The sequence below is a fragment of the Aquila chrysaetos genome, chromosome 1 (assembly GCF_900496995.4).
Source record: "Aquila chrysaetos chrysaetos chromosome 1, bAquChr1.4, whole genome shotgun sequence".
NCBI classification, from domain to species: Eukaryota; Metazoa; Chordata; class Aves; order Accipitriformes; family Accipitridae; genus Aquila; species Aquila chrysaetos.
Window position 1 is genome coordinate 17158080 of NC_044004.1, and position 24916 is coordinate 17182995.

The 24916-nt window shown below is 39.8% G+C and overlaps 1 protein-coding gene across 11 annotated transcripts in view; it reads right to left on the minus strand.

The window, feature by feature from the left end:
• LDB2 (LIM domain binding 2) overlaps positions 1-24916 on the minus strand; it is a 390737-nt gene that overhangs the window by 27695 nt on the left and 338126 nt on the right. For all 11 annotated transcript variants that reach the window (XM_030020920.2, XM_030020911.2, XM_030020904.2 and 8 more), the window contains 2 exons: positions 20305-20427; positions 18581-18664 (listed from right to left, as the gene is read on the minus strand). In XM_030020920.2, the coding sequence (XP_029876780.1) occupies positions 18581-18664; positions 20305-20427 (207 nt within the window). The remainder of the gene's footprint in view (positions 1-18580; positions 18665-20304; positions 20428-24916) is intronic.

A 24916-nucleotide genomic window follows, 5' to 3' on the forward strand; every position in this document is an offset into this window, starting at 1 on the left:
CAAAGTCTGACTGGATTCTCTGCTGATGCCTTATGTCCTTTAACACCACCTATTTATCAATCAGTGATGCTTTTCTGAGTAATTCTGAGGTGTTCTGATACTATAAGAACTGAAAATTAAACTATCTAAACAATTACTACTTTTTACTGCATTTTTAAGAGACCCTTCTAATTTTTAAAATCATGTTCCAGAATATTGTCCTATTCAACACCAAAAGAAAGGACACAGAAAATTCTTTACCTCTTTTTTTTTCTTCTGCAGCTAAATCAGAATTTTTCATGTCTTTAAAGATGGGACAGTATTTGCAGCTCTTGTGTGTCATCTCACACAGGAAGCCATTTATCACCAAGTTAAACTTCTATGCAAATCCCTTTTGACTTCCACAGCCATTCTCTTTTGCGGCACAGATTGTTAAGTGTAATTATTATCAATTAAATAAGTAACAATTCAATTACATTTCTTATAGCAATTTATACTACAAGTGAAAAACTGTAACTTCCAATATTTAAGCAGTCTTGATGAAGAGAAATAAACACATATTTTCAGTGGTTGAAATGGGTTGGTATATGCTAATACACCATATGACACTTCGGAGAGATGCACCAGCACTTCCAAGACTACTGGAATACTGGGATCTTTTTTCTCTATATTACTGTTCCTGTGTTTGGCAACACATAAATCCAATATAATCTTTTGACTAATACACATATTGCACAATGCTATCTGAACAACCGAGTTTCTCGGCTTTTGATCGTATTTTACAGGAAAGCTTCCCTGGTAACATTCTTGATCTGAAGATCAGCTGAAAGGATCTAAATGCCTATCACCTGCTCTGATCAACACAACACATTCTTAGTAATCAGCTGCATTGTCTAAACCATCTAAAACACAGTCAGTCTGTGGCCGTATCCTGCTCACTGTGTTCAAGCCTAAACTTTGCATGTACTCACCCATAGCATCCAAGCATGTTTGAAAAACCTGTGCTTCTGATTCTCTGCATAATAATTTCCACACTTGTGTTTCCTATAGTTAAATAGCAATCCCTATCTGAGTCTGAACTAGATTCCAGAGTAGATAATATTAAGCTCCACAACCTTCCCCACTCCTAAAAATGGTAGATGAAAAAATCAAATCTCTGAAGTCTATGAAATGACATCATTCTTCCTTCCCTCTTCTGGCTGCAGACTTGTAAGCACCCAGATTTTTGTTTTCATAGCTTTCTGAAACAATTTTCTTTTTCCAAATGTATTTCAACACACAGTCCCGTGTGTCTACTATCCTTTCCCCTTCTGATACTTGGTTCAGTAGATGGTGCAAATGAACTGGCATATACAGTATTTGCTTAATCCTATGCTCCTTTGAATTGCTGTTTTGAGACTAATGCAGCTACTTTCTTATTGTGAATTGTCTGCATTATGTCCTTGCCTATGTTGTTTGATTTATCTTGTTCTTCCCGAGTGGGTTCACTCTGGGAGCTGATGACGAAGAATCATACAGCTTGGAGAGCCCTTTAGTTAGCTCCACTGAAAGGTGGAAACTCTTGTTACGAAATTTCCTGAAGTCTAAGAGATGACACAAGGCATAAAGCACAGCCAGCACCCAGAGCCAGAGACTTCCAATCATTAAAAATATTCTGAGACTGAATGGGAAAAGTATGAGATCATTATGGCATGAGTCAATTGATCAAGGCATGAGGATAAATTAATCTGCACTAACCAGCAAAGCTTTAGCAGGAATATGCTCTTTCAGACCCTTTGTTTTTAAGCTTTTAACTAGTTTTGCAGACTGCAAGAGAACCCTTGTCTCAGTGTTCTGGGAAGCAATATGGTATGTGCACCATGAAGTGGACATTAATGGTGTGGAGAACATGAGAAATGCTGGCAATATTTTTATATTCACTAGGTATGCCCCAGTTTCCCCAACCCTTCAGTAATCTGTGGCTAAGTGGAGAAATAAATTAAACTCTTCTCTTGTTGAGAAGCAAGAAGACTGGAAGTATTTGTATCCAACTGTATAACCTGTGATTGAATGACCCATCAAATATTGAATAAGCTGCTACTTAGGAAAAATCATGTTTCAGAGACAGTAGTAGTACTAATTGACTTCTCTCCCTTCTCCCCCTCTTCCAGAAAGCAAGGCCAGAAGAAATCATGTGGAAGCTTTAGGAAGGGACACAATCCAAAGGACACTACACCAAGGCTGCTGTTTCTTAGGTGGCAATGCCAGCTTAAGCTGCACCATGCTGTCCCCACTGCTGTGTGAGCCCAGCTATTTGTGTGGCTGTACAGCAAACCAGCTGGGGGAATGCATCTGTCCAAAAAATAACCAACAGAATGGGCAGCATGTGGGCAAAAATGTGTGGCTGAAACTGGTGATGTGGGACAAATGCTGCTTAAGAAACTGGTACAGACGGCCAATCCATGTGTGGGTTTCTGAAAGCAATTGGAGAAAATTTTCTGCTTGGTGATAGACAAAGGCATTTTTAGGACTGTGTTCTGAGCCAGATCCTTGCTGGCTTGTTTAAGGAAAGCTATCTTACTTTAGCTCTAATTACTGCTGATTATCTCAGCTCCCCAGAAAGGGTCATTCTGGAACAGAGACTGATAGTACTGTGGAGGCTTGTGGCTCTCAGGTCCAGACTCAGAAAAGCTCTTGGGGATCACCCTTACTCCACTATGGCTGGCCTGCATAAGTAAGATGACATAAGAGCTGGGGACCAAATATCTTTGGCCAGAAGCCAGGACAGATGACAACAGATAGAACAACATTTAGTTCTATATTGCATTTAAATTTCTTTTTATCTGTATATGACTCTTCCAGTTTTCCCAGTAGCCAAATATGGTGAAGAGGAGAAAGGGGTTTTCAGAAGAAATATTTTCCTGATGGAATTCCAAAGAATGGTCATTTATCTGGCAGACTGAGCTAAAACAGTTTTTATTCTTATTGTGATAGAAGCTGCCCCCGATCTGGTAGTGTAGCAGCACTGGGAATTCACATTCTTCCGGGGTTTAGTATTATAGCACCATGTAAAGTATTAGGGACACGTAAACAGACCATGGATGTTCAGCCATTTAATTCAAGAGACTGTGTCAAAGTATTCCCCGAGCCTTGATACTCTACAACCTTGTATGCTGTCTGATCCAGAGTTTAACACACCTCTCGGTTCATGCCAGGATGGGAAGAGGCTGCACCTGGGCACAGATAAAGTTAAATCTTTACTTTCCATGGCTTTACTTCCCATGGTGATCTTTTTTAACCCTCAGGTCTCCCCCATACTTATTTGTTTAGTGCCAAGAAGGCAAATTAAAACAGGCTGGCCACGGGAAGAGCATGGGCATAGCTGAGGATGCACAAGCTCCTCTCCCAATCACTGGTTTTTACTGCGTGCACAACATTGCATCCACTCTGAGGAGGATCAAACCTATACACCGATACTGCTGACACCAGTGCAGTAACAGGTTTGCATAGCCCCTTACGTCTGGCAGCAGAAAGCCCATCCTCTGGGCATGACCACGTCAAAAGATCATTTGGGGGGGGATTCCTGGAACCTTCCCTCATGCAGAAAGGTCAGCTTGTGTCTGGCTGCCAGGGCGGGCAGCACCCAGCTCCATTGAGTATTGGGGACAGCAGGCAGAGCCACAGTGTGCTGCTGCTTCACCCTGCCAGCACAGCAGGGCCCTTAGCCAGGAAGACCACTGTGTGTTTGCTATGAGATGCGTAAGAGGTCTAAATCAAACATTCAGGGAAGAATCTAAATCACAAATGCTCCCTACCATTTTATGCAGGGAGATCAAGCAACACTCTCCACTGCTCACAGAAGAAAAAATATACAGAAACTCCATCACGATCTCTAGATAAGATTTTGAGCCACCTAACAGACAAGAACTAAAAAGAAACACTATTTTTTTTTCCCTTCTATTGACTATAAAACAGCCCAAGGTCACCAATAAGCAAAATGCAGGCTTAAAATACCAACTCCATGTGCAGGCTTGAAACAAAAGTTAAAATTATATCAAATCAACAATAACTCATTCCCATGGTGTTCCACCTGCCCTCATTAGGTTATACAGAACAAATGTCAAAGAGATAACATTCAGGAAAAAGGTGTTCTTCTGATAAGGAAAATAGCTTTGTAGCAGTTCCTTTGGGGGGAAATAAATAGTCTTCCTTCCCTCCTTTTAAAAACAGACCAGCTGATCTATTAGTAGATTTGTGCAAAGTTTCGCACAACAAGGTCCTTAAACCGCTGTTATACTTCATTTGTGTCTTGGTAAAATAACGTCATAAGGTCCCAAGATTATTATCTCACAGTGATTTCCAGATAAGACTTGCAGTTTACATGTACAAATATCTTTTTCCTAATTGCTAGCACTGCAAACTCTTGCTTGGAGTTTGAAAGTCAAGCTGTGTTCCTTCTGTCTCATATATCACCACAATAAAACACTGCACTCAGCGCTTAACAATTCTGTTGTAAAGTGAGACTCAGAAAGGAGGAACCCCTCTAATCTTTGCAAGCCACATGACTTTGCAGCACTAACAAAAGAAATCAAAGAGTAAATTCTGACTTTACTTAGACAGGCACACAAGGACCAGAGGTATTCAAGAAGGAGCTGTCATTTGTTTTCAGATTTTAGCCCATTTTTGTGGACCCAGATACACACTTCTGAGTGTTACAGGTTCTCCACGGCATTCAGGAGCTGTCCTCACATCCTGGAATGTGTTGTGTTATGTACCAGTTGGGCACTTTGATGCTTGGCCATTACACGCCTGCCTCCAGTCTAGGCAGCTGGCCTCTTCCATAGAGGCAAGTAAAGGTATTTCTGTCACTACTAGAAGTGTATATGGGATGGGAGTAAAAAGAGACTGCCATTTCTCCTGCTAGCTGACAGAGCAAATTGTTATTACCAACTGTGATCCCAGTATGCAGGAGAACAATAGTAGCATTTTCCTGTGACAGAAAGAATAGGTACACACAAGCATGCGTTTCTGTTATTATAGAAAAAAGGAATGAAACGGTGGTAATGATAGCAAGCAAAAAAATTAGGATAGCTGGTCTTCAAGCTCATTCTTCATCTGTGACTGTGGTCATACCACTAAATGCAACAACAGAAAAAAAGGATGCAAAAGTACCTACATTTAAGCATTCAACTCCAAGAGTATAAGCCGTGAAAGTCCTGCTGAGGCACCTATGTTTTACCTACCTTGGTTGAGGTGAGCCTGGCACATACTCAAACAATTCAGAATTCATAAAGTAGTGTGCTTAAGCCCCCTGAAGCCATAGCAAACCCAGTAAACTAAATGTGCCAGCGCTGTTCTCAGGCAGTGAGGCCAACTGGCAGGGAATGGCCCACCTTCATAATGTTAAGCATTCTCATGCACCAAGACAGGAGGCCACATACAAACTGCCTTCCAGCAATGGACTCTATATTACACTCAACTCCTGAACTGTGCCCAGGAATTATTTGAGAGTCTGCAAAGCAGGCCAGGGACAGCTCTAAAAGAGTATAGACATTGCATTCAGGTACCCAAGAACATTGCTAGATGCTGTTTAATATACACAGATGGACATAACCTGAGGGTCTTGAACAGACAAATGAGCTCTAAGTCTGACAGACCTGGATGGCTTAAATAGATAGAAGTACAAGTTGAGTACATAGAAGAGCAACCACTGGCACCTTCACTCCAACCTGCTCTTCAGTGGCTCTTCAATAAAAAAATGAATCCTGAGAGCAAAGAATGGAGCATAGAAGTCCACACTCCCTATCACCTGAGACAGTCTGGCTCCTTTTTGTACTCTCCTTTCTGATCCAGGGAGCCATGCGCTCCTAGTTGCATTGTGGCCCAGCTTCAATAGGTTGCTCACAGCACACGCTGTTTTTTCAGCCTGTTCACTGTGCATCAGCACATGAGGCTTTGAACTCCCTCAGGTTAAGGAGGACATTGACCCATATGTCAAGATTTCTGGGCAAGGGTTCTGGAATACCAGATAAAGCCAGGCATCACTTACCACCTCCAATACTGTGCTGTAAAAATAAACAAGAGAATGGCTGGCTGAAACTGGCATGGCACAGATGCCTGTGGTGTCCCAAGCAATGAACTCCAGTCAAAGAAGGCTGCAGGGAAGCCCCTAAGTCTGACTGCGGCTTTACATCTTTCTGAGCATCCTAAAGCTCCTCACCTATGCAATGGGTATAATGGCTTTTCTAACAATATTGCTAAAATAAAAAATTAAAAATTGTAAAAAGATCTGATACTATGATGGTGGGAGTGCAGGTAGATCTAGATTTTCAGAGTCCACAGAAAATATGAGAAGGCGTAATAAAATTCATTATAGGAAATGGTTTTACTATGCTAGAACTTTCAGGCACATTTTCAATGATGTCATGGACATATATTTTAGTAAATGTACATGGATGAACTTTTTTGCCTTTTCATAATTATTTCTATTTTATAATAGCCACAAGAGCCTGCAGGCAATGCATTTTCTTGTACTTTTTGGATGGCTGAAGTCATCTGGTTTTCCTGATGCTACGCAATTCATTCAAGGTGTTTAATACTGATAACCAACCACAGATGCACTCCCTGGACTTTCCCATTGCTTGAGTAACATGCTGCCTAAAATGGCCAACTAATATAGGGGTTCTTTTCAACTAAAACTGGGGAAAACACAGAATTTTATATTCATATAAAAATATCTATGTGATAAGCAAAACCCAAAAAAGTCATCATAGATTAATCCCTTTTGGCTTTTGTTTAATTTTTTTGAGCACTCCCAAGCGGGAGGTTGAATTGTTCATCACCAAAGGCGTTTTCTGCACAATCACAATTTCTGTGATATTCTATAGATTCATGCAGCCTTATTTATTAAAACACAGAGAGTTGAGTGTTATTAAATGCATGTTTCTGACAGCCCCTGCAGATACGAATAAAGTAGCTAATGAGAAGAAAAACTGCCCATATTGCCTTATTCCCAAGGCACAGATCATCTTTAAGCTAGATCGCGATGACAAATAGTTGTTTTCACCTTTATATACATCTCCTTCCATGATTACACATATAGATGAATAGCTTTTTGGACTGTATCCATAACTAGCCTCAGACACTGTCTCAAGAATTTGATTCCAGCCTTACTATTAGGAAGCTGAGCAAAGATGAACTGTATTAATTGTTTGGGAAAGCATATGTTTATGTGCCTAAAAGAAATCAGTGTGAGCAAAATTTAAGCAGCTCACCTTTTAAAAGCTTTGTCAAAGCAAGCTCGAAGAATATTAAATGCATATACTTTTCCTCTAAGCTTTTTTTCCCTGTTTTGGTCTGATTTTTTTATAACTCAGTATAATTCCACTGAAATCAACAACCCTCTTGCAGCTGATATCCTCTGAAGTTCTTTCTAATCTAATTCTTGTCCAGAAAGAAACTATAAAAGAACAAAACTTTGAACAATGAACTCAAACACTGGAAGTTAAAAATGTAAGCTCCCTTTAGGCTTGTGTGAGAATATAAATTAGGGGTAAAAGCTGGCATGATACATCCAACTCGAGAAGTACTAAGCAGGCACTTCCAAAGGCATTATCAAGGACCAATAACTGCCTTCATAGCAGGTGTCAAAAAAGGCTGCTTTCTTCTTTAATTTCACTTAAAGGAAATGGAGAGAAAAAAGCCTAAAATATCATTCCAAACTAATCAGTGTTAAAAAAGTATTTTGTTTTATATTTTGACCCTTCCTACGATTTCTCTGCTTTCTATCCTCTTCAAGGAAATGGTCTTTAGCAGAATTTGGTGCAGGAAACATGGGAGGACAGTGTAAGCAGAGAAGTGAAAGCATCTTCATAGAGAACATCCTTCTCAAGCCCCCTGGAGGGCTATACAGTGCTTTGGCTTATGTGGGTAGTTTTTGTTTCTGCTGCTTTTCCTCTTGCTTCATGTGTTTCTAATCCTTGCTGCAGTAGTCAGTGAAAAAGAAAAAGCTCTTGAAGCTTTTGTGGTCGGGGTGTTTTGGTTTTTTTTTTTTTTGGTCTAGAAGGGAGGCAGCTTTTTCCCTCTAAACTGGGTTTGTACTCAGAAGAATCTCGAGCAGTGCATGGCTGCTCCCTGTGGTCTCAGCAGATCTGGGCTGATTAGCAGAAGCTTGGGAGCAAGCCTTGGAGGTCAGAATATGACAGTGTCCACATGTCTTTTGCTGCTGTGAAGTTCACTGGTTAATCTGACAGTGTTCGTACCTTGTATTTCTGAAGGTAATGAAATATATAAATACCACAGGAGAAGCTTTGCACCCACTTACGTCACTCTGGAGAAAGGCCACTGCTTTCTGAGATGTTATTCCAGTTTGTATACTTGTGTAATTGAAAGCAGAATTTTTCCTTACCATTTATTATAGCAATAGGAAGCTTACTTTTTAAGTAGCAAAGTGGGCCATAGTAGGAATCTAAATATTAAAATAAGACTATAGGAACCAACCTATCCTTATACTAAACTAGAAAAAATTTGAAGAAGCTGAGAAATAAAGAGACCAGATTATCTTCAACATACAATTAGCCACCAAGAAGGTGCACAAAGGAAACAAAAAGTGTCATGAATAAGATTTTGGTGGTAACATTGAAAGACCCCAAGAATATACATTTTGTTCTGAATAATTTTCCTTCTCCTCACACTATTAGCTATCATAATGAGCAAGCTGTATTTCATGTTCTGTTTCTTATTGCAATTATTTTCATAAAATTAATTAATTTTAAACATTACATTGTTCAAGGGCACTTAGGAATAGAATCTATGATATTCTCTCCTTTGTATGGCTGAACATTTCATCTCACACACTGGGAAAGAAAATCAGTAAGGCATCCAAGGATACACTGGAATACTACCACAACATTGGGAGAGTTATAAAAGACAGAGACTTGCTGTTAAATAGACTATAGTATTTCAAATGACACCATAGCTCTAATACATCTTGTCAAAAGCTAATCAGTGGAAAGGTCCAGTGTAGTATTTAGAAGATTGAAACTTTACTTCCTTCCTTTGCATACCACTATCAGAAGATTATTCCATTTTATATTTCATTACTTTGATTGGGAAGTCTCTATAAAGAAACCTCTGCCTTCTTGTAGACTTGGGACCTACATTACACTGTGGTATACAGAGTGGTAATACTCCTGATGAAGCTGGTGCAGCGAAGCAGCAGAGTGAGACAAGGTCTGCTCTGGAGAGTACTGTGATCTCTGCCTAATCACCAACACCATTTCGTTTAGACAGTGCTTATGTTTTCCTTGGAAGTTTTGATCCAGCATGGCTGGGTCCAATCCTGCTTTATAAATGAGATGCTATGAAATCTAGGCTAGGGAATAGTGCTGTGGGCTTTTTTTCATGTGCCTCATACTTACTTTATGTAAAATCATCTTATCTTGGGTAGAGATGGTGCACAGTCCTTTAATTAAATCAGCTCTAAGTTTTGCCTGAATGATTAATAAAATGAGAAAATTCTCTGTCTTGCTATGAAAGCTCTATTCTTTTGTACTCCTTCATTCTTTTCTATTCCTAACCCTTTCTTCAAATCAGATCCCCAAGGTGATATTTTGTTCCTTTGGGCTCACCTAAGAACCATAATCTGTGGCTAAATCAAGTTAATTTTCTTTTGTCACAAAACTCCAAAACAAAACAACAACAAAAAAATGCAATAAAAATAACCATTTGTTGTTGTTGTTCATGAAGCATGGCATTTTCATGGCTAAAATTGCCCAAGGGAATGGAGAAATTAATTTCAATAAATTGGATTTTATGGGTATAAAAGACCTCTGAATAAATGAAAAACTATGAGATGACATTTGGATCAAAGGAGATATACCCATTGACTTTAATGGATGTTGAACTGGATCTTTGATTAACAAACTGCCTTATTATGAAGTAACGGTGAGGAAGCAACACCTACTGGAAAAGTTAACAAGACACAGGATTAAGGAAGTGATTTGGCATACGGAGGAATATTCAATATAGCAGAGTTTTCTAGCTGTGCAGAGCACGGTACCAGAAATGACACAATTCAAATGGAAACCCATGTCAGCATTTTGATAATGTCTTCTGTCTCCACTCTGCTCACAAGCCTCATGTATGCATCAGCACAGGTCTGGTTCAGCACCTTTGCTCATCGGCACTGCCTGTAGATTCTCCATGTTACATCCTATAGGTCTACCTTAGGCAGGGTAAACACAAAATCATGGGCTTCTCTTTATTAATTTGATACACCTGTTGATATTTCCTTTAACATGAACAGAAGATATGCTTACAAATCAAAAGCAATGCACAGATTTGCACATTAATGACCACCAGATAGACACTGATATTCATATATGTGTACATACAGCAGTGAAAAAGTTTACTGAAGTTTTCTAAAAGGTTAGTACAAATGGAAAATATTTGCAGTTAATCAGTAAATTACTAAACAGTATGGTTCATGAGGTACCTACAAAAATGTGCGTTCCATTTATATCCACATGTATGTATATATAGATAGAATTTTGTTTCTCACTCAGAACGAGTGCAATAAATCAACCTTTTCTCTTTCTGCTTATTTTGTTTTCAGTTCAAGTTTTGTAAATTATGGTAATCTGGTATAAGCAAGAGTCTGCTCTAAATTGTACTGTTGAAAGTCAGTAGTCACTCTACTGAAGTGAATAAATTTATAGCAGTGTGAGGTCATAATAGGTCAGACACAACCGCTATAATGTTGTCAGATCCAGAAGTAAGAAAGGGAAATTTACAGCTTAGGATCTGTAGGATTCCCCAGCACTTTCTTGTCTTCTTCTTTCAGTGCTGGCAAATTTGGGGATGAGGTCCAACTTCAAGACAGATACCAGCCAATATGAATCCATACTGCTGTTCTCTTCCCTGCCCAGCACAAGTAGTACTCAGGGAGCTCTTAAGGATGGTCATCAGTTGGGTGGAAAGGACTAGATAAGTTTTTTTATCATCAGATCAGTCTCCTGACCCAGTTCTGACAGTGCTTGCACCAGTCAGCACAAGGGAGGTGACTGGAAGACAAAGTTAGCTTTGCGTGTGCTGGTCTCCAAAACCCACAGAAACCCAGGACTGTTATTGACTTTTGAAATGCTCGCTCTGTTTTACTGTTTAGAGTCAAGTTTTGGGTTTTAGGGTTTCTGTTGTGAATATAAAATGGCTAGATTACAGAAGTAAAAGTGGGAGTATACAGACAGACTGAATGAAAAAGTGGGGAGGCACCCTCCATACACACAAGGATCAGGGCATCACACAAGAAAGATGAGAACTTTTCGGGAACATCCTAGAAATAGGATCAAACTCAACAGCCCAAAGCAAACCTCCAACATATGTAGACGCAGAAGAGCCAAATTTGATCTTGAGATGCATCAAAGATCTCTCCAGCAGAGACAGGTAAGCAGTAATGCTGTTCTACCTATAGAAAGAGTGGCAGAGGAAGGGGAAGGGACAAACGCTAACCAGTAAAGTTAACTACGTATAGAAAATTATTTTAAAACATTATATGACCTAGTTGCTTGTGATATCACAATAAACAGACTCATGAAACAATCTTTCTGAAGATTAAAAACGTGGCGGGGTGGGGGGGCAGTATAGGATTCTCTTTCCAAATCAAGAGCAGACCATAGGGCTGCCATAAGCTTTCCACAATGAATACTTCAGGTTCTAAAATAACTGCTTCCAAGAACAAAGATTTGAACCACCAGCTTTGCATTAAAGCCTATTTCTTGACCTCTTCTGAGCACCTACCCCTCCCTGCATAATAATTTGCACCAAACACCCATGGATATTCAATATTAAACAACTAATTAAAATTTTTGCTGTTTTCATTGCTTTGAACAAGGAGCTGGTTTGGGCGTTTTCAGGTCTTCATACAAATCCTACCTCTGCAGCTCTCATTCCTAAACTAATTAATAGTTATTATTATTTATGACTGCACTGCATACTAGTCCAAGCTTTAATTTGGTCTTCTAAAAAAGAGAGCCTGTGGCTGTGTTCATGGACTTTTTTCTTCATCTTTTTCCTTTTCTGAAATTACATTATTAGTTCAAATCTTGTAGCTTGTTTTTATATGGCTAGTGCTTTGTCTTTGTCTCTCTTTTTCTCCCTTTTACCCTTCTGACTTTTTTATTTTTAAACTGCTCCAACCTAACTTCATTCCGATTTCTTACTCATGGATGCTTCAAGGACTCACATCGCTGATTATCATCCTTCCATTCTCATTAGTCCAGACCTTAATTTTATCTCAAAGGTCATATGGTCTGTATGTCCAGTGGGCACAGTAGCTGGCTTGTGTTCATACATAATATATCTTTTTCCTTAACTGATACTCATGAGCCTGGTAGAGCCCCTTGTGTGAAGACTGGCCATTACCGTCTCCAGAATACCAGTAAAATTTGCCATTTCTGCTAAAATCCCAATTTGTTCTCTAATCATTTGCACTCTGTTCCCATTCCCCATTTTTCACTGACTTCTAAAATTCCTCTAGCCACAGACACTGAAATCTGTTTCTGAGCCATAGGAAGCAGAAGTGGTCACTACTGCACCAGCTCACTGTACTCTCCAAAGTCTGGTTTAAAATTGCCATCTGATTTTTTTCAATGCTATTGGGCTTGCTCCATCTTTTTTTGCTTCTCATGTGCCACAATTTTCCCATCTATAAACCACTTCAGTTGTTTTAATAAAATGCTTAGAGATCAATGGACGAAAAGCACACCACTATCATTGTTATCAAAGTTATCTTTCCAACCCATGTCCTATCCAGAGGTTGCTTCAGATTCCATTTTCTCTTCAGAACATTTCTAAGTTGATGCTTCATTCTCTACTTGTCACGTCTTGTGCAACTCTCCCACCCTTGCTCCTTTGTCCCACCCACTTCATCCTGACCACTTCTTTTTTAAAAAATTTGCTGTGTTGTTTTTTCTGATCTTTCCTACTTATGACAGAATAACTCTTGATGTAAATATTCTGTGATGTTGTGTCTTTATTAAAAAAGTGAAAAGCTAACATCTGACTGTATGAGCTGTTGCAAAGAATACATTTATTCTCATTTATTATTCTGAAAGTAACATGTAACACTGTCTATAAAGTATTAGATGCATAAAAGAGACGAACAGAAACCACTGTGATCATTACTAAAATAAATGCTAAGAAATTACATTACCAGAAAACCTTGGCAGAATCAGCTAATTATAGTTGGCACAGATAGATTACGGATAGCCAGCTATAGTCATCTGAATCCTTCTGTGAGAACCCTCTGATTTTGACTGCATTTTCCTAGGGAGAGCTGCCCCAAGCTGCATTGGTTTAGGTTGAAGAATTCCATCATTTACAGGAATAAAGTCTACAAAATGTTGTGTCTGCTTTCAGCATCTCCAATTCCGAGGATTCTTTAAAATTTTGACACTTTTCATAGGGAAAGGTCCAGAATGATTAAACGATCCAAACCTCCTCCTTCATGTGCTTGTGAACCCTTACTAGAACTTCTTATTCATATCCATTAGGATACAGCATCTCGCTACATGATCACATACTCCGTTTCCCTAGCACCCCCATTCAGTGCACAGCACAAAGTAAATGAAGTTGCTGCATGTAGAACTTCATTCGTGTCTACTGAAGACATGGAAACATGGCAGAAACATGAAGCAGGGACTGCAGAACAAGAAAGGACGAGCTTAGAGTAATCCCATGCCGCTTTCAAAAACTGCCCCTGTCCCCAAGCTCTACTATGGTCCTAAGTCACAGAAAAAGCATTTTCAGCAGTGTGTTCCCAGAAACACCATCTGCTCCTTTTTCAACTATATAGCTAGCCTGAGACAACAGACAGCATCCAATGGCAATAGTTCTGTTATTAGTGTATGGGGTGAGATGAAATTCCAAAATTTCAAAAAAAAATCAGGCCCCTGCTTTCTCAGAATGGCCACCTTCCCATAGCTGACCCCTCAGAGTGCCCCAGTGCTCAACTGCGTGCCTCAGTGCCACATGTGCGCACTGGGAATGACAATGCCTCTTCAGCTGGTAGGTGCTACGCAGCCGTTAACGTTTGCGGTTGAGATACTAGAATGACGCTGCAGAAGAGCCTACAAGGAAATGAGAAGCACTGCAGGACTTGCTGCTGTGTGAAGGGTAGTCATCCCATGCGCTGCATGCATCGGGGAGTCTGTGGGAAGCACAATGCATGATGATGTAGTTAGAAGATGATGACATAATGTAACTCACAAAGGGAAACGAATTCATGTTGCATGGGTGACTATAAATACAGCATTTCTTTTCCCCGAGTGCCTGACTTTGCATCCTTAACACGCTTGCATGTAATCTTTCTCCTTCTTCACTGAAGATACACAAACAGCTGTAAAATATTGACCAGATAGCTGCCACACACTGTTACATATTAGGAGCAAAATAGCCCCCAAATGATTTGAGTTCATATCCTTTCCAGGCATGAAACCATATTTAGAAAAGCAAATTTCCCTGCACATTAAAGGAAGCTGTTGCATGCGTGTCTATTTTGCATGTGCAAAAGAAAATTTTGCATACACAATGGGTATACACACAAATGGCTTTTGATTACAATGTAAGTATTACCGTTAGAAAATTGTGTCCCATTAAATAATTCATGTTATCCTCCTAGCAGAAGAAATCCTAAAGTGTCTAGTGAGGAACTAAATTAGTGAAAGTGGGGATTCAGAAAATATTGTCCTCTGTGTTGCAATAGTAACACTTCATTATTGGTTTATACAGAAAACAAAAAAATTGGATAATTTGTAGCTCAGATAAGCCTTGGTTAATATAGCCATACAGGATGTAAGGGGAAATGGGAGTGTGCATTCCCCTGCCTAGATACCTCTCCTGACACAGAGAGGGAGGGCTCTGCCACGCTAACGCTCTGCAAAGGGCAGATGCAGATTCGGCTCCATCAAGGCCAATAAACTGGCTACCAGAGCAGACCACAGCCTGGGGAGGACGCAATAGCTACACCTGGGGAAGAGCTCTAAGAAATCACTCCAACCCGGCCAGTGTAAGAAAGCAAAGACAAATTTTGAAAACCAGCTGGGCAAGACACAACTCTATTTCAAGGCTCAGGCCAGGTAGTCCTGCCTAATTGATAGTAGGGGCTGGCTTTTTTATAATGTCAGAAATTTTGAGAGAATAAATCATTTTATAGAAGGCAGCAAGAAACATTTGAGCTCCAAATTGTGAAAAGTGCTGCTGGTATAAACCTACTGGTTTTAGAGTGCATTCAAATCCATTACACATTGAAGATCTAAATAAAATAGCTGAGCAACTAGAAAATTACATAGAAAAAAAAAATAAGGTAATGTGTGGGGACTAAATTATTGTAGCTTGGTGGAAACTGTTCTTCTGAGTGTTATCTCCATCTTCAAACTCTGTACAGGATTCCTGTTTGTTCCTGGACTCGTACCGACTGAGACTAGGATATAGGTCTTGGCCTTATTATCTGATAGTTTGTAATATCTACTACTTGATGACTTGATGAGAAATTACATTTTAAAAAGCTTGATATTAATTTAAAACCTACAAGGTTTTGCTCATTATTTCTGAGACAGCCTATTCAACTCCTAGTCAGCAGCTACAGCAAAGTATGCTGACCCCATTGATGAGGTAATCAATTATGCTGGAACAAAACAAACTTGTAACTAGAAAGAAAGGAAGCCTACGGTTTTATACAGAGCCAGAGAAAACAGAGAGAAAGAGCATTTGGCAAATGGCACAGGACAAAACACTTCATTTCCATGTTCCAAGAAGATATATTTTAAATTTGTATTAAATATGATTTACAAAATCAATGCTCTTCTATGCTGGACAGCTTTACTCGGAGTGAATGAAGACAAACCAGGGCATGCATCCAAAGCTGTGGCTCTACAGGCATGTGGCACTCCGGAACAGAGGTTTACATGCCAGCAACTGCAATTATCCCAACTAGCAATGATTTAGCATTCTGTGATGTCTAGAGCGTAAAAAACACAGGCTATACCTTTATATCACATCCATCTGAAGTCCAGGTTTAAATTCTGCCTTTAAAGAGACTGCAGCACAGCTTGCTGCTGTGTGCACGTTGGAGAATAAAAATGATTAATTCTGCCCATCAGTGAAGTTTTCGCTTATGAGTATCACAAGCCTTTGCTGTGTGCAGCAGAAAAAAAATGAAAATCATTTTTATGCTTAGTTTCAAGTCCTTATTCAAAACCACGTAACAATGCTAATTACAAAACACTAGGAAGACTGAATAAAATATCATAAAAAGCTGACTTAAAAAAAAGAACCACAAAACAAAACACCTTAAACCTAAGCACATTTACCACATTTTTAGTGCTTGATTTTACAATCCTGAGTTCAGAAAAGATTTTCATGTTAAAATTAACAGAAGAAAGTAATTGGGAAAGAAGTAAATCAAAATGGAAATGTATCACGTAATACGAGCTCTCATGATGAGCTGAACATCTGAAAAAAAGAGCAGAATGATCAATTCCTCACCGCAAGAAAGAGACGCAAAGATTGGCTTGGGAAAAAAAAGATTTCCTTTTGGAATCACCGCAGCAGGAGCTAGAGGAAGCTTTGCACCCAGAGACCTAATGTTGTCTGTTAAGCTAACAAAACTAGTCTGGAAGAAGAAAAAAGTAAGACTTCATCTTTTCATCCCCTTCCACTTCACTGCTCATCTCCCTAGTGCTTATCTTGATCCCAGTTTTCTTTTTCTGAGGATTTTTTTCTCCCTCCCCCCTTCCTTTCTTGCTTTTTTTTTTTGATGCTGACGGGGGGAACAGCATGGGTGCCTGATGCCAGCTGTGTCCTTACAGGGACCCTGCCTTTCTCATTTGCATTGTCACATTCAGCAATTACAGAATATACCACAAAGGACCCAGAAGGCGTCGGTGATAGAGATAGCTCTGCAAATTCAGCATGGCCCTCTGAGTCTCACGGAGGACAGGTACCGAGTACTGCGGTTGTTGTGGGCCAGCCCAAGTGCTTGCCGGCGTGTCCGGTCACACTAAGGGGATCAAAGACCTCAAAAGCGGGCCGATGCCTTGTGCCACGGGACAGTTTGGAAAGAAAACATGGAAATTGCCTACCTAAGCCAGTTGCTTGCTGCCCAGTATGCCACAAGGGTGTAATGCAAAACTTGGCGTGACTGAGGAAGAATCCCCATGGGGATTTCTGGAGAACATGCTCTAGGATGCCTCACCACAAGACAACGACCACGTGGCTAGAGGGATGTTGCCAAAGCACAACGGTTGCTCTCTGTACCAAACCACAGACTAAACTAACCATGAGAATACAATATGTACAACATAGACATATGATTCTTGAAGTTATACATGGAAAAATTCTAATGCAATGTATTATTCCTCTGAGGTTTTATCCCATATCCTTCTTTCAGTTTTGTTACAGCAGACCTGCCCTGCACAACTCAGACTATAATTTGAACAGTAACTTTTACAGTAACACCACATAAGCAACAACCAGCCTTGGCTTACCATATTGGGAGAGTAAGTACAACTACAGGCTGTCTATAAGCTGTGGCTATAGAGTGAGAGAGATCTCACCACACGTCTCAGTCCTGCACACTGTCCCCCCTGGAGTCCAAAACACTCTGGGTATAGTACTCCATCCATAGGGAAGGTATTACAAGGTTCATAGACCTGAATGAAGTGCAGCTACAATATAGACTGTCAGGTACAGCTCTACGTTAGGCTGGAAATAACTGCATTTTCTAGTGTTCTTGTTATCTTAAAAAAGCATCTTGAATAATTACTCACACAATTAAAAGGAATAATATCAGATATTCTTGGCCAAGTTGGCTTGGTGTATCATTGAGCAATTTGCCTCATTTTATCTACTAATGGCATGTCTAGAAATAAGAAAAATCTGAATTTTAACCTTGAAATATGAACTCTACAAACCCGTATTTCAGTGTATGCATTGCAAGCCCACACCAGGGAATACTTTCAAAAATAAAAATAAACTTCCAAACTTTGAATGCACTTTAAGGGTCAAAAAGCAATGGGAACAAATGCATTATTTAATCATAAAAACCACACTCAATTCAGTGCAAGGCTGAGGAGGGAGCTCAGGCTCCCAGAGGCAAGTGAAGTGAGGACTGTTTTGAGGGACTGCTGCAAAAAGAGCTGGAGCTGAGCTTTCTCTCAGCCCTGCCTCTGCCTGGGAGAGGCGGGGAGGTTGAAAAGCTGGAGAAGACAGGCAGCTCTTGATAAGAATGAGCTGCCATTTTCTCAGGAACAGTGAAGCAGAGAGGAAAAATGGTGGGGAACTTCTTGCTTACAAAAAATAAAGCCATTAGTCAAAACTGAGAAGACAGACTGTTAAAAACAGGCACTACTCATACATCGCTTCGACTCCATGATAAAATTCTTATCCTTTTTAATGTCACATTGTTAGCAGCTACATCTTTATTACAGTCTCTCCTTCACCCTCATTAAGGGTTAGGTCCATTTCTTACCTGACCAACACAGACTCTGTTCTCATTACCTTCACTCAAAGCTAACAGTAACTTTTAAAAAATCCTCACAATAATCATCAGCTATGGTACGCTTACCCTGAGGTAGTTGAGGGTGAAGTTTGTCAGACCCATTCGAGTGATGTTTTTGGACAGCTGCTCCAGCACCTGAGGGTCTTGTGCCTAAACAACAGAGGAAAAGAAGAATTTTCATTTTGCTTTTTGTCTGTTTGTTTTTCTCTATGTGCTTGGTGGAATGCAGGGAGGGTTTTCTGAAAAGAGGTGCCGCTCCTATGGAAAAATTACACATTGATGCTAAATTTATGTAATAAGCTACAGAGTTCTGTTTGCATAGGAAAATGTATGTGTTATGAAATTGGAGCAGAATAAAGACTGTTTTCCAATATCTTCCTTCTGTCCCTGCCCATTCAAAAGATAGATCTAGGAGGTCCGGTCATGCACAGGGGTGCAAGTGAGCGGGGCCCCACCAAAGAGCTTCCTGAGGGATCACAGTACACTTTGAGCCTTCCATTTGTTGGCTGGAAGTCCCAGGAGACTAAGCAGATAAGGGCAGGAATAAAGAAGGTATCGCTTTCTTTTTGTGGATAAGAAACTGAAGCAGAGAGAACTCATCAAGGCACCTTCAGCAGAGCTGATCACATAAGTGGCATTAAGCACAGGCTGGAGAACCCTTCTGGTCTAAGTTATTTTCCCAGAATTAAACAGGAAAAATACAAGTACAGTCCTTCTCTGACCCTAGCCGGGAGCTTTACCTGTGAGACCAGCCTCCTCTTTAAAATGAGATCAATCTCATTACTAAAATTAATACCTACTGGTTGCCGGCTAACCTGCTTCCACTCTCTTTGAATTGCAGCAGCCCCCTAAATACATAATGTCACTCATGGCCATCCTTGTTGCCCCTTAATGGGATACTGTTGAAGAGTTCATAAGATCAGCCCTCTAAAATAAAAGATAAACCTGAGAGAGAAATGGTAGGGTAGGTTTTCAAAGGTATTTTCTAGAGGCCTGTAATAGTATTTTCAAAAAAGTCCAGGTTTCTTCAGTTATTTAAAACTCCTCACTAAGGATATATCTTTATCTATGGATATCTAAGTAAGTAACTTGATGACAAAATACAGGCACATATCTGGGCCTGTGTTCTTACCCTCTATAAAACCTTAGTCTTGCAATTAATTTTGTATATGGAGCACTACTAGTCAGAATGCTTCTACAGTGCAGAACTGAAAGTGGCAATAAGACTCTGTCCTTTGTTTCTCCACAGTGATTTACCTTATAATATTTTGACTTCAGTGTGTAGAATATTTAATATTTTAATGTTCTATTGTGTGTGTTTTCACTCAATTACAAAAGAAAAGTCTTGAAATGTGGAAAAAAGGAAGATCTGGATTAAAATTCTAAAGGTTGTTATGTTAATATATGGCATTTTTTTTCTGTCTCAGGGAAAGGTAACATTAGTTTTCTTCATTTAAAGACTAAATATAATTTGTACCTACAATGTTGAATTTTCACTGACTTTAGTGTAGTTTGTACCAAAAAGAACAGATTTTGGGCGCAAATCATACAGACCACCAAATGGGATTAAAAAGAAAACTATGTGCTAAACCAAAATGAAAACATAGCAACAGTGGCAACAATAGAGCACTGAGAAACAAGGGAGTGATGAAAGAACTTGTAAATGGATGCAGTTGCAGGCAAAACAAAATATTTATAGTTAATTGCCTTGGGTGTGAAATTTGCTGGAGTTCTTCATAAACCTAATCTCATCTCTTTGCATTAGGTCAAGTGAAAAAAGGATTACTTACATGCATGGCTAGAATGCTGCGTGGGACTAATTCTCTGTACTGTCTAATAGTAAAGTGCCATGTTTTTATTCTCATAAGATCATCAAAAGTAAACTCCAAGATAAGACGTCCTTCTGTGCATACCTAGAATACATAAAATGCATGAAATAAATTCCCAGGAATTTTGTTTGAAATGGTATTGTATCATCGATTAAACAACATTCAAAAATATCAGAGCAGTATTCTATTGTTCATCTCTGCTAGATTAATTGTTTTTCGTTCTCTGGGGAGAAAAAGCGAATGTGGGAAAATGACTTCATAGGCCTTACCGTGGAGACAGTAACTTATAATACTATAGATTTTATAGCATTTTACAAACATAGAATATTGTGTGCGCTAAATCTTATTTATTGCATCAATTCTCTTCCCCTCACAGTTTGCTACTGCTAATTAATGACTGAACCTCGCAGTGGAGGTGGCTGTGGTGCAACTGCGCGCATTTGATGTCAAGTTGCTGAACCAGTCATTCCCAACCTGTTTTACGTTGCCCTTTCCTTACAATAGCTTGGCATATAAACTTTCCTTTCATGTCCAGTTGGAGTACACAGTGCTCTGAATGCCTGTGACCAAACCTGATTTTTTTCCGTCTTGTCTTTTCCAAGTGTTCTTGTCTTTTCCAGACATTTTATCCCATTTTTATTTTTCTTTCATTTCTTATCTACTTTTATTAATCCCCCCTTCCAAGGAAAACCAGATGGGGTGTCTGCCATCGGGCTGCATGAGCTGCATTGCTACGGCAGGTTTGAGAGCCAGGGGAACAGAGGAGAGGTTGCAGTCATGGATAATGTCGCTGCTTCCACAGAAAGTGGCTCATACAGCTTTGTGAGGGGTCTTCCCTAGGAAAGGAGAGGAAAGATGGGAGGAATAAATGCAGCAAGTGGGTACTACCCGGAAATGAAAAATAAAATTAATTACTGGGGACTTTTAAACAACTGTCCACAACTTTATGTGGAAAACCCGCTGTGCTGGAGTCTTCTTTAAGGTGCAAAATATACACTCAGAATGGTATCTTGACTAGGAGTACCATGGAGTACTGTAAATGATGCCTGATCTTAAAATTAACTACATCTGTCATTGATTTTTTTTTTAAATTGGATGTTTAGACTTACAACTGCTGTTCAAAGTAAACTTGCAAGTGCAAGGTACAGAGATACTGTGGAAAAAGGGTGTAATAGCTTTCAAAAGAAAGAGTTTCCACAACTTTAATAGAACTAATATTTGATCGAACAACTAGCCATCCTAGATTCAGTTGAGTCTGCTGAGCTTTTTTACAACTCAGACTTGGCTAGCTCCCACTTGGGCAATGTGTGGCTTTTCTGGTTAACAATTCACTTAACATCATCATAGTTTTTCCTCCTGGCTGTTTCTGCAAAAACACACAGGTAATTTTTACAGGCATATTATATAGACAAATTACTGTAGACCTACGAAGGAGAATCTTGCAACAGGTTCTCATCTGCCCTTTTCAACACACCTTTGTGATGCCTTCAAATTTTTAATGTGGCTTATTTTGTCATTTGACCTTGATTCTGATTTTTCACACCACTTGCACTATGATGAGAAATTACACAGGGGTACACATGCACACACATAAGGATTCAAACAAGAAGAAAAACCTTTTATATTAATGTTACAGTGCTGAGGCCAAAGATCCTGATTACTGATCAGTTAACATGAAAATACTTCAGGTTTAAAGTATTTTTTTATAATAATACCTGTGGCTTCTCAAATGTTTCTTCTCTTAAGCTCAAAACCTCACAGCTCTTAACAGATTTATTTTATGCACTGGCATTAACAAATTTTAATAGAAAAACTGAAACACATTCCTCATATCACAGTGGTAAAAATTTATACATCTTATAAAGGAATTTAATTTCCTTATATAGAGCAGAATTTTACGCATTGCTTTTAATCAATAAAATTGGTGCAGTTCTTATTTTAAATGGGTCTTTTTTTTTTTTTTTTTAAAGCTGCCTTTTACATAGAATCCAAAAAATCAAAAGGGTCTCCAATTAAGAAAACATTTTCTGTTGTGCTGAATTCATGTTACCGTACTGTGAGCTCTGACATTTTGTTTCTGTGGTAACCAAAATCAGCTGATTAGTTGGCATGGCAACAGAAAAGATGTAATCCCAGCAGACACACTCTAATCAATGCCCCCAGCACAGATGGTCTCCGGAGGATCAACAAGAAAGAGGCTGGCAGGCATTCAGTATATCACGTGGTTGCTCTAGACTAGGCCAGGAAAAAACTAAAAAAGAACATTTCTCAAACTAACCAATAGGTTTTTAACCCCTTCACTGCACTTATTAATTGTAGGAAATTTAACTGCTTGCACCTATGAAAACCAACTTTGGTCCTGTGCCTTATTGCTCAGAGTCTCACTCTCCTAACACCGGGAATCTTTTAGAAGTCTTCCCCTTTTATTAACTACCGTTTCTCAAACACAAGTTGTTGCTTGAAAAGAAACCTAAAGCTTATACAAATGTGGGAAATGCCTGCGACTGTTAGTAAGGATTAAAATCACTGAGTTTCAAGGGCTTCGCCTATAAAATTCAGCTGATGGCCCCACTGCTGGGCGCAGGAAGACAACGGTTTGAACACAGGGTGATCACTGCTCTCGTGGTGAAGGCAAAGCTCACCTCTGCCAATCTATTGGGAAATATAAACATTGCTAACTGCAGAAAAACAGTTTGCCTACACATAGTTGGAGTGTTGGTGACCACAGTGAAAACAGAGACTTAGGAGGACTCCTAAAGCTTTCCTTTACCTGGAGAAAAAAATTAAGCATCTGCCAGGTAAACAAACATGGTAGTCAGGGCTTCAGTCTCTTCTCTTACCACATTTAATTCATGCCATTGAACTGTATTAAATTCTTTATAGTATGTATTTATACCTTGATAAAACAATTTTGTGTGACACTTTACAAGGACCTCTTGCCCTCCAAAGAGAAGCTGGACTATTCATATTCTTATTGTTAGGCATGTTCTAGCCATATTTGTTTAAAAAAAAATTGGAAATGCCATTTTATATATTCGTCCAATACTGCACTATGCAGTGAGTTGCTCTAACTAAGAAAATGTTGAAATGAATAAAATGCAGCTGTGGATTCCTGGTTCAATACATGATGAGAACTGTTTCAGCCCATTCTATTAGAAGTTAGTGAATTTGCAGCTTAGAAGTTGTCTGTGAAACTGAAAGAGCTATTAACAAATATTTTTGCATGAAAACCCCCTCTGTGGTAGTTTCACTGGGTCAAATTCAGACATGATCTAAGGAGCTACACAGTCTATTGGAGCGCTGCTTTTTATGGGAGGTCTGCTTTTTTCCACCACCGATGCTGTGACAGTAGGCGTTTACCTTTGGGTACAAGATCTCTGCCCTCAGTATCTCTGCTAGAAGTTACACACGCACAGCTGAGACAACATTCGGCTCTAACCTATTTCTGGGAGAGTAATATATTCTCTTCTCCCTCATTCCAGCAACTACTGTTTTATTTCAAATTTGCTCTTACTGACACAGTCATATTTTAAACATGCAGCCATTAAACCCCCCGAATTTTTCTCCTAGAATCCAAATCACATCCCCACCTGAACTTTTTTACTGGGCTACAGAGGTTTACATCGGAATCTGCAACGGAAACATCAGGGCTGAAGCAGGCCGTGCGCTGCCAGGGCTGCAGCAGACGGAGAGACTCGCTGCGCACAAGAGGACGGTGCTACGGGAGGCGGCTGAGGTCCCCCTCACACGAGGTGTGCACCCAGCCCGGTCCCTGCGGCTGGTCTGTCTTTGACTTGCTGGATACCAGCCTCCTTTCCAAAGCAACAACACTGTAATGTGCTGCCATGATAAGTAAAATAAACTAACTGAACTGAGAAAAGCGTGTTGTATTTACTGATTCCAAAAAACCTCCCTTTTATTTGCTATTGCATTAAAGCTAATGCAAAGGGAAATGACACAGAAATCGCTTTAGGGAACTCCGCAGAGAAGCAGCTACTGAATACCCTCATCACATCCCCTGCACATGGCCAGCATGCACAACTCCTCGTGAGCAGTGAGGTGGCAAAGAGTGGTACCTAGGAATATCTGGTCTCTTTGCATCCCTCTTTTTCTCTGTTTGCGTCTACGTAAGTCACAGGGGGCTGGAATGGGAGAGCTGGAACGACGACACCATTAAACACACACCTCCCAGCTGACCAGTGCTCCACACACCAGTGGCCTCCTCTCCCTCTTCTTTGAGCCCCACTCCAAGAGCTGTGAAGATGGCAGGGAAGATCCTACGAAGGGATGGGACTCACATATGTGCTAAAACAGTATAAGCCTTGTGGGCCCTGGTCATAACGCTGTCAACAGCCGGTGCCTTTTTTGACTCTAAAACCTCCACTGCCCTGCAGGGCAGGTCAAGGGCAACATGGATGGGTTATCTCCTCCTGCTGCCCCTTCTCCCTTTGTGCTTTTCTCCATGCAAAGGTTAAAATTCATGCAGGTGAGCAGGTACAAGATGGAAAATCATCATTTCCTGTTAACTTATGAAAGGACACTTCCATTTTGAAAATCAGTTTACTGATTTTTT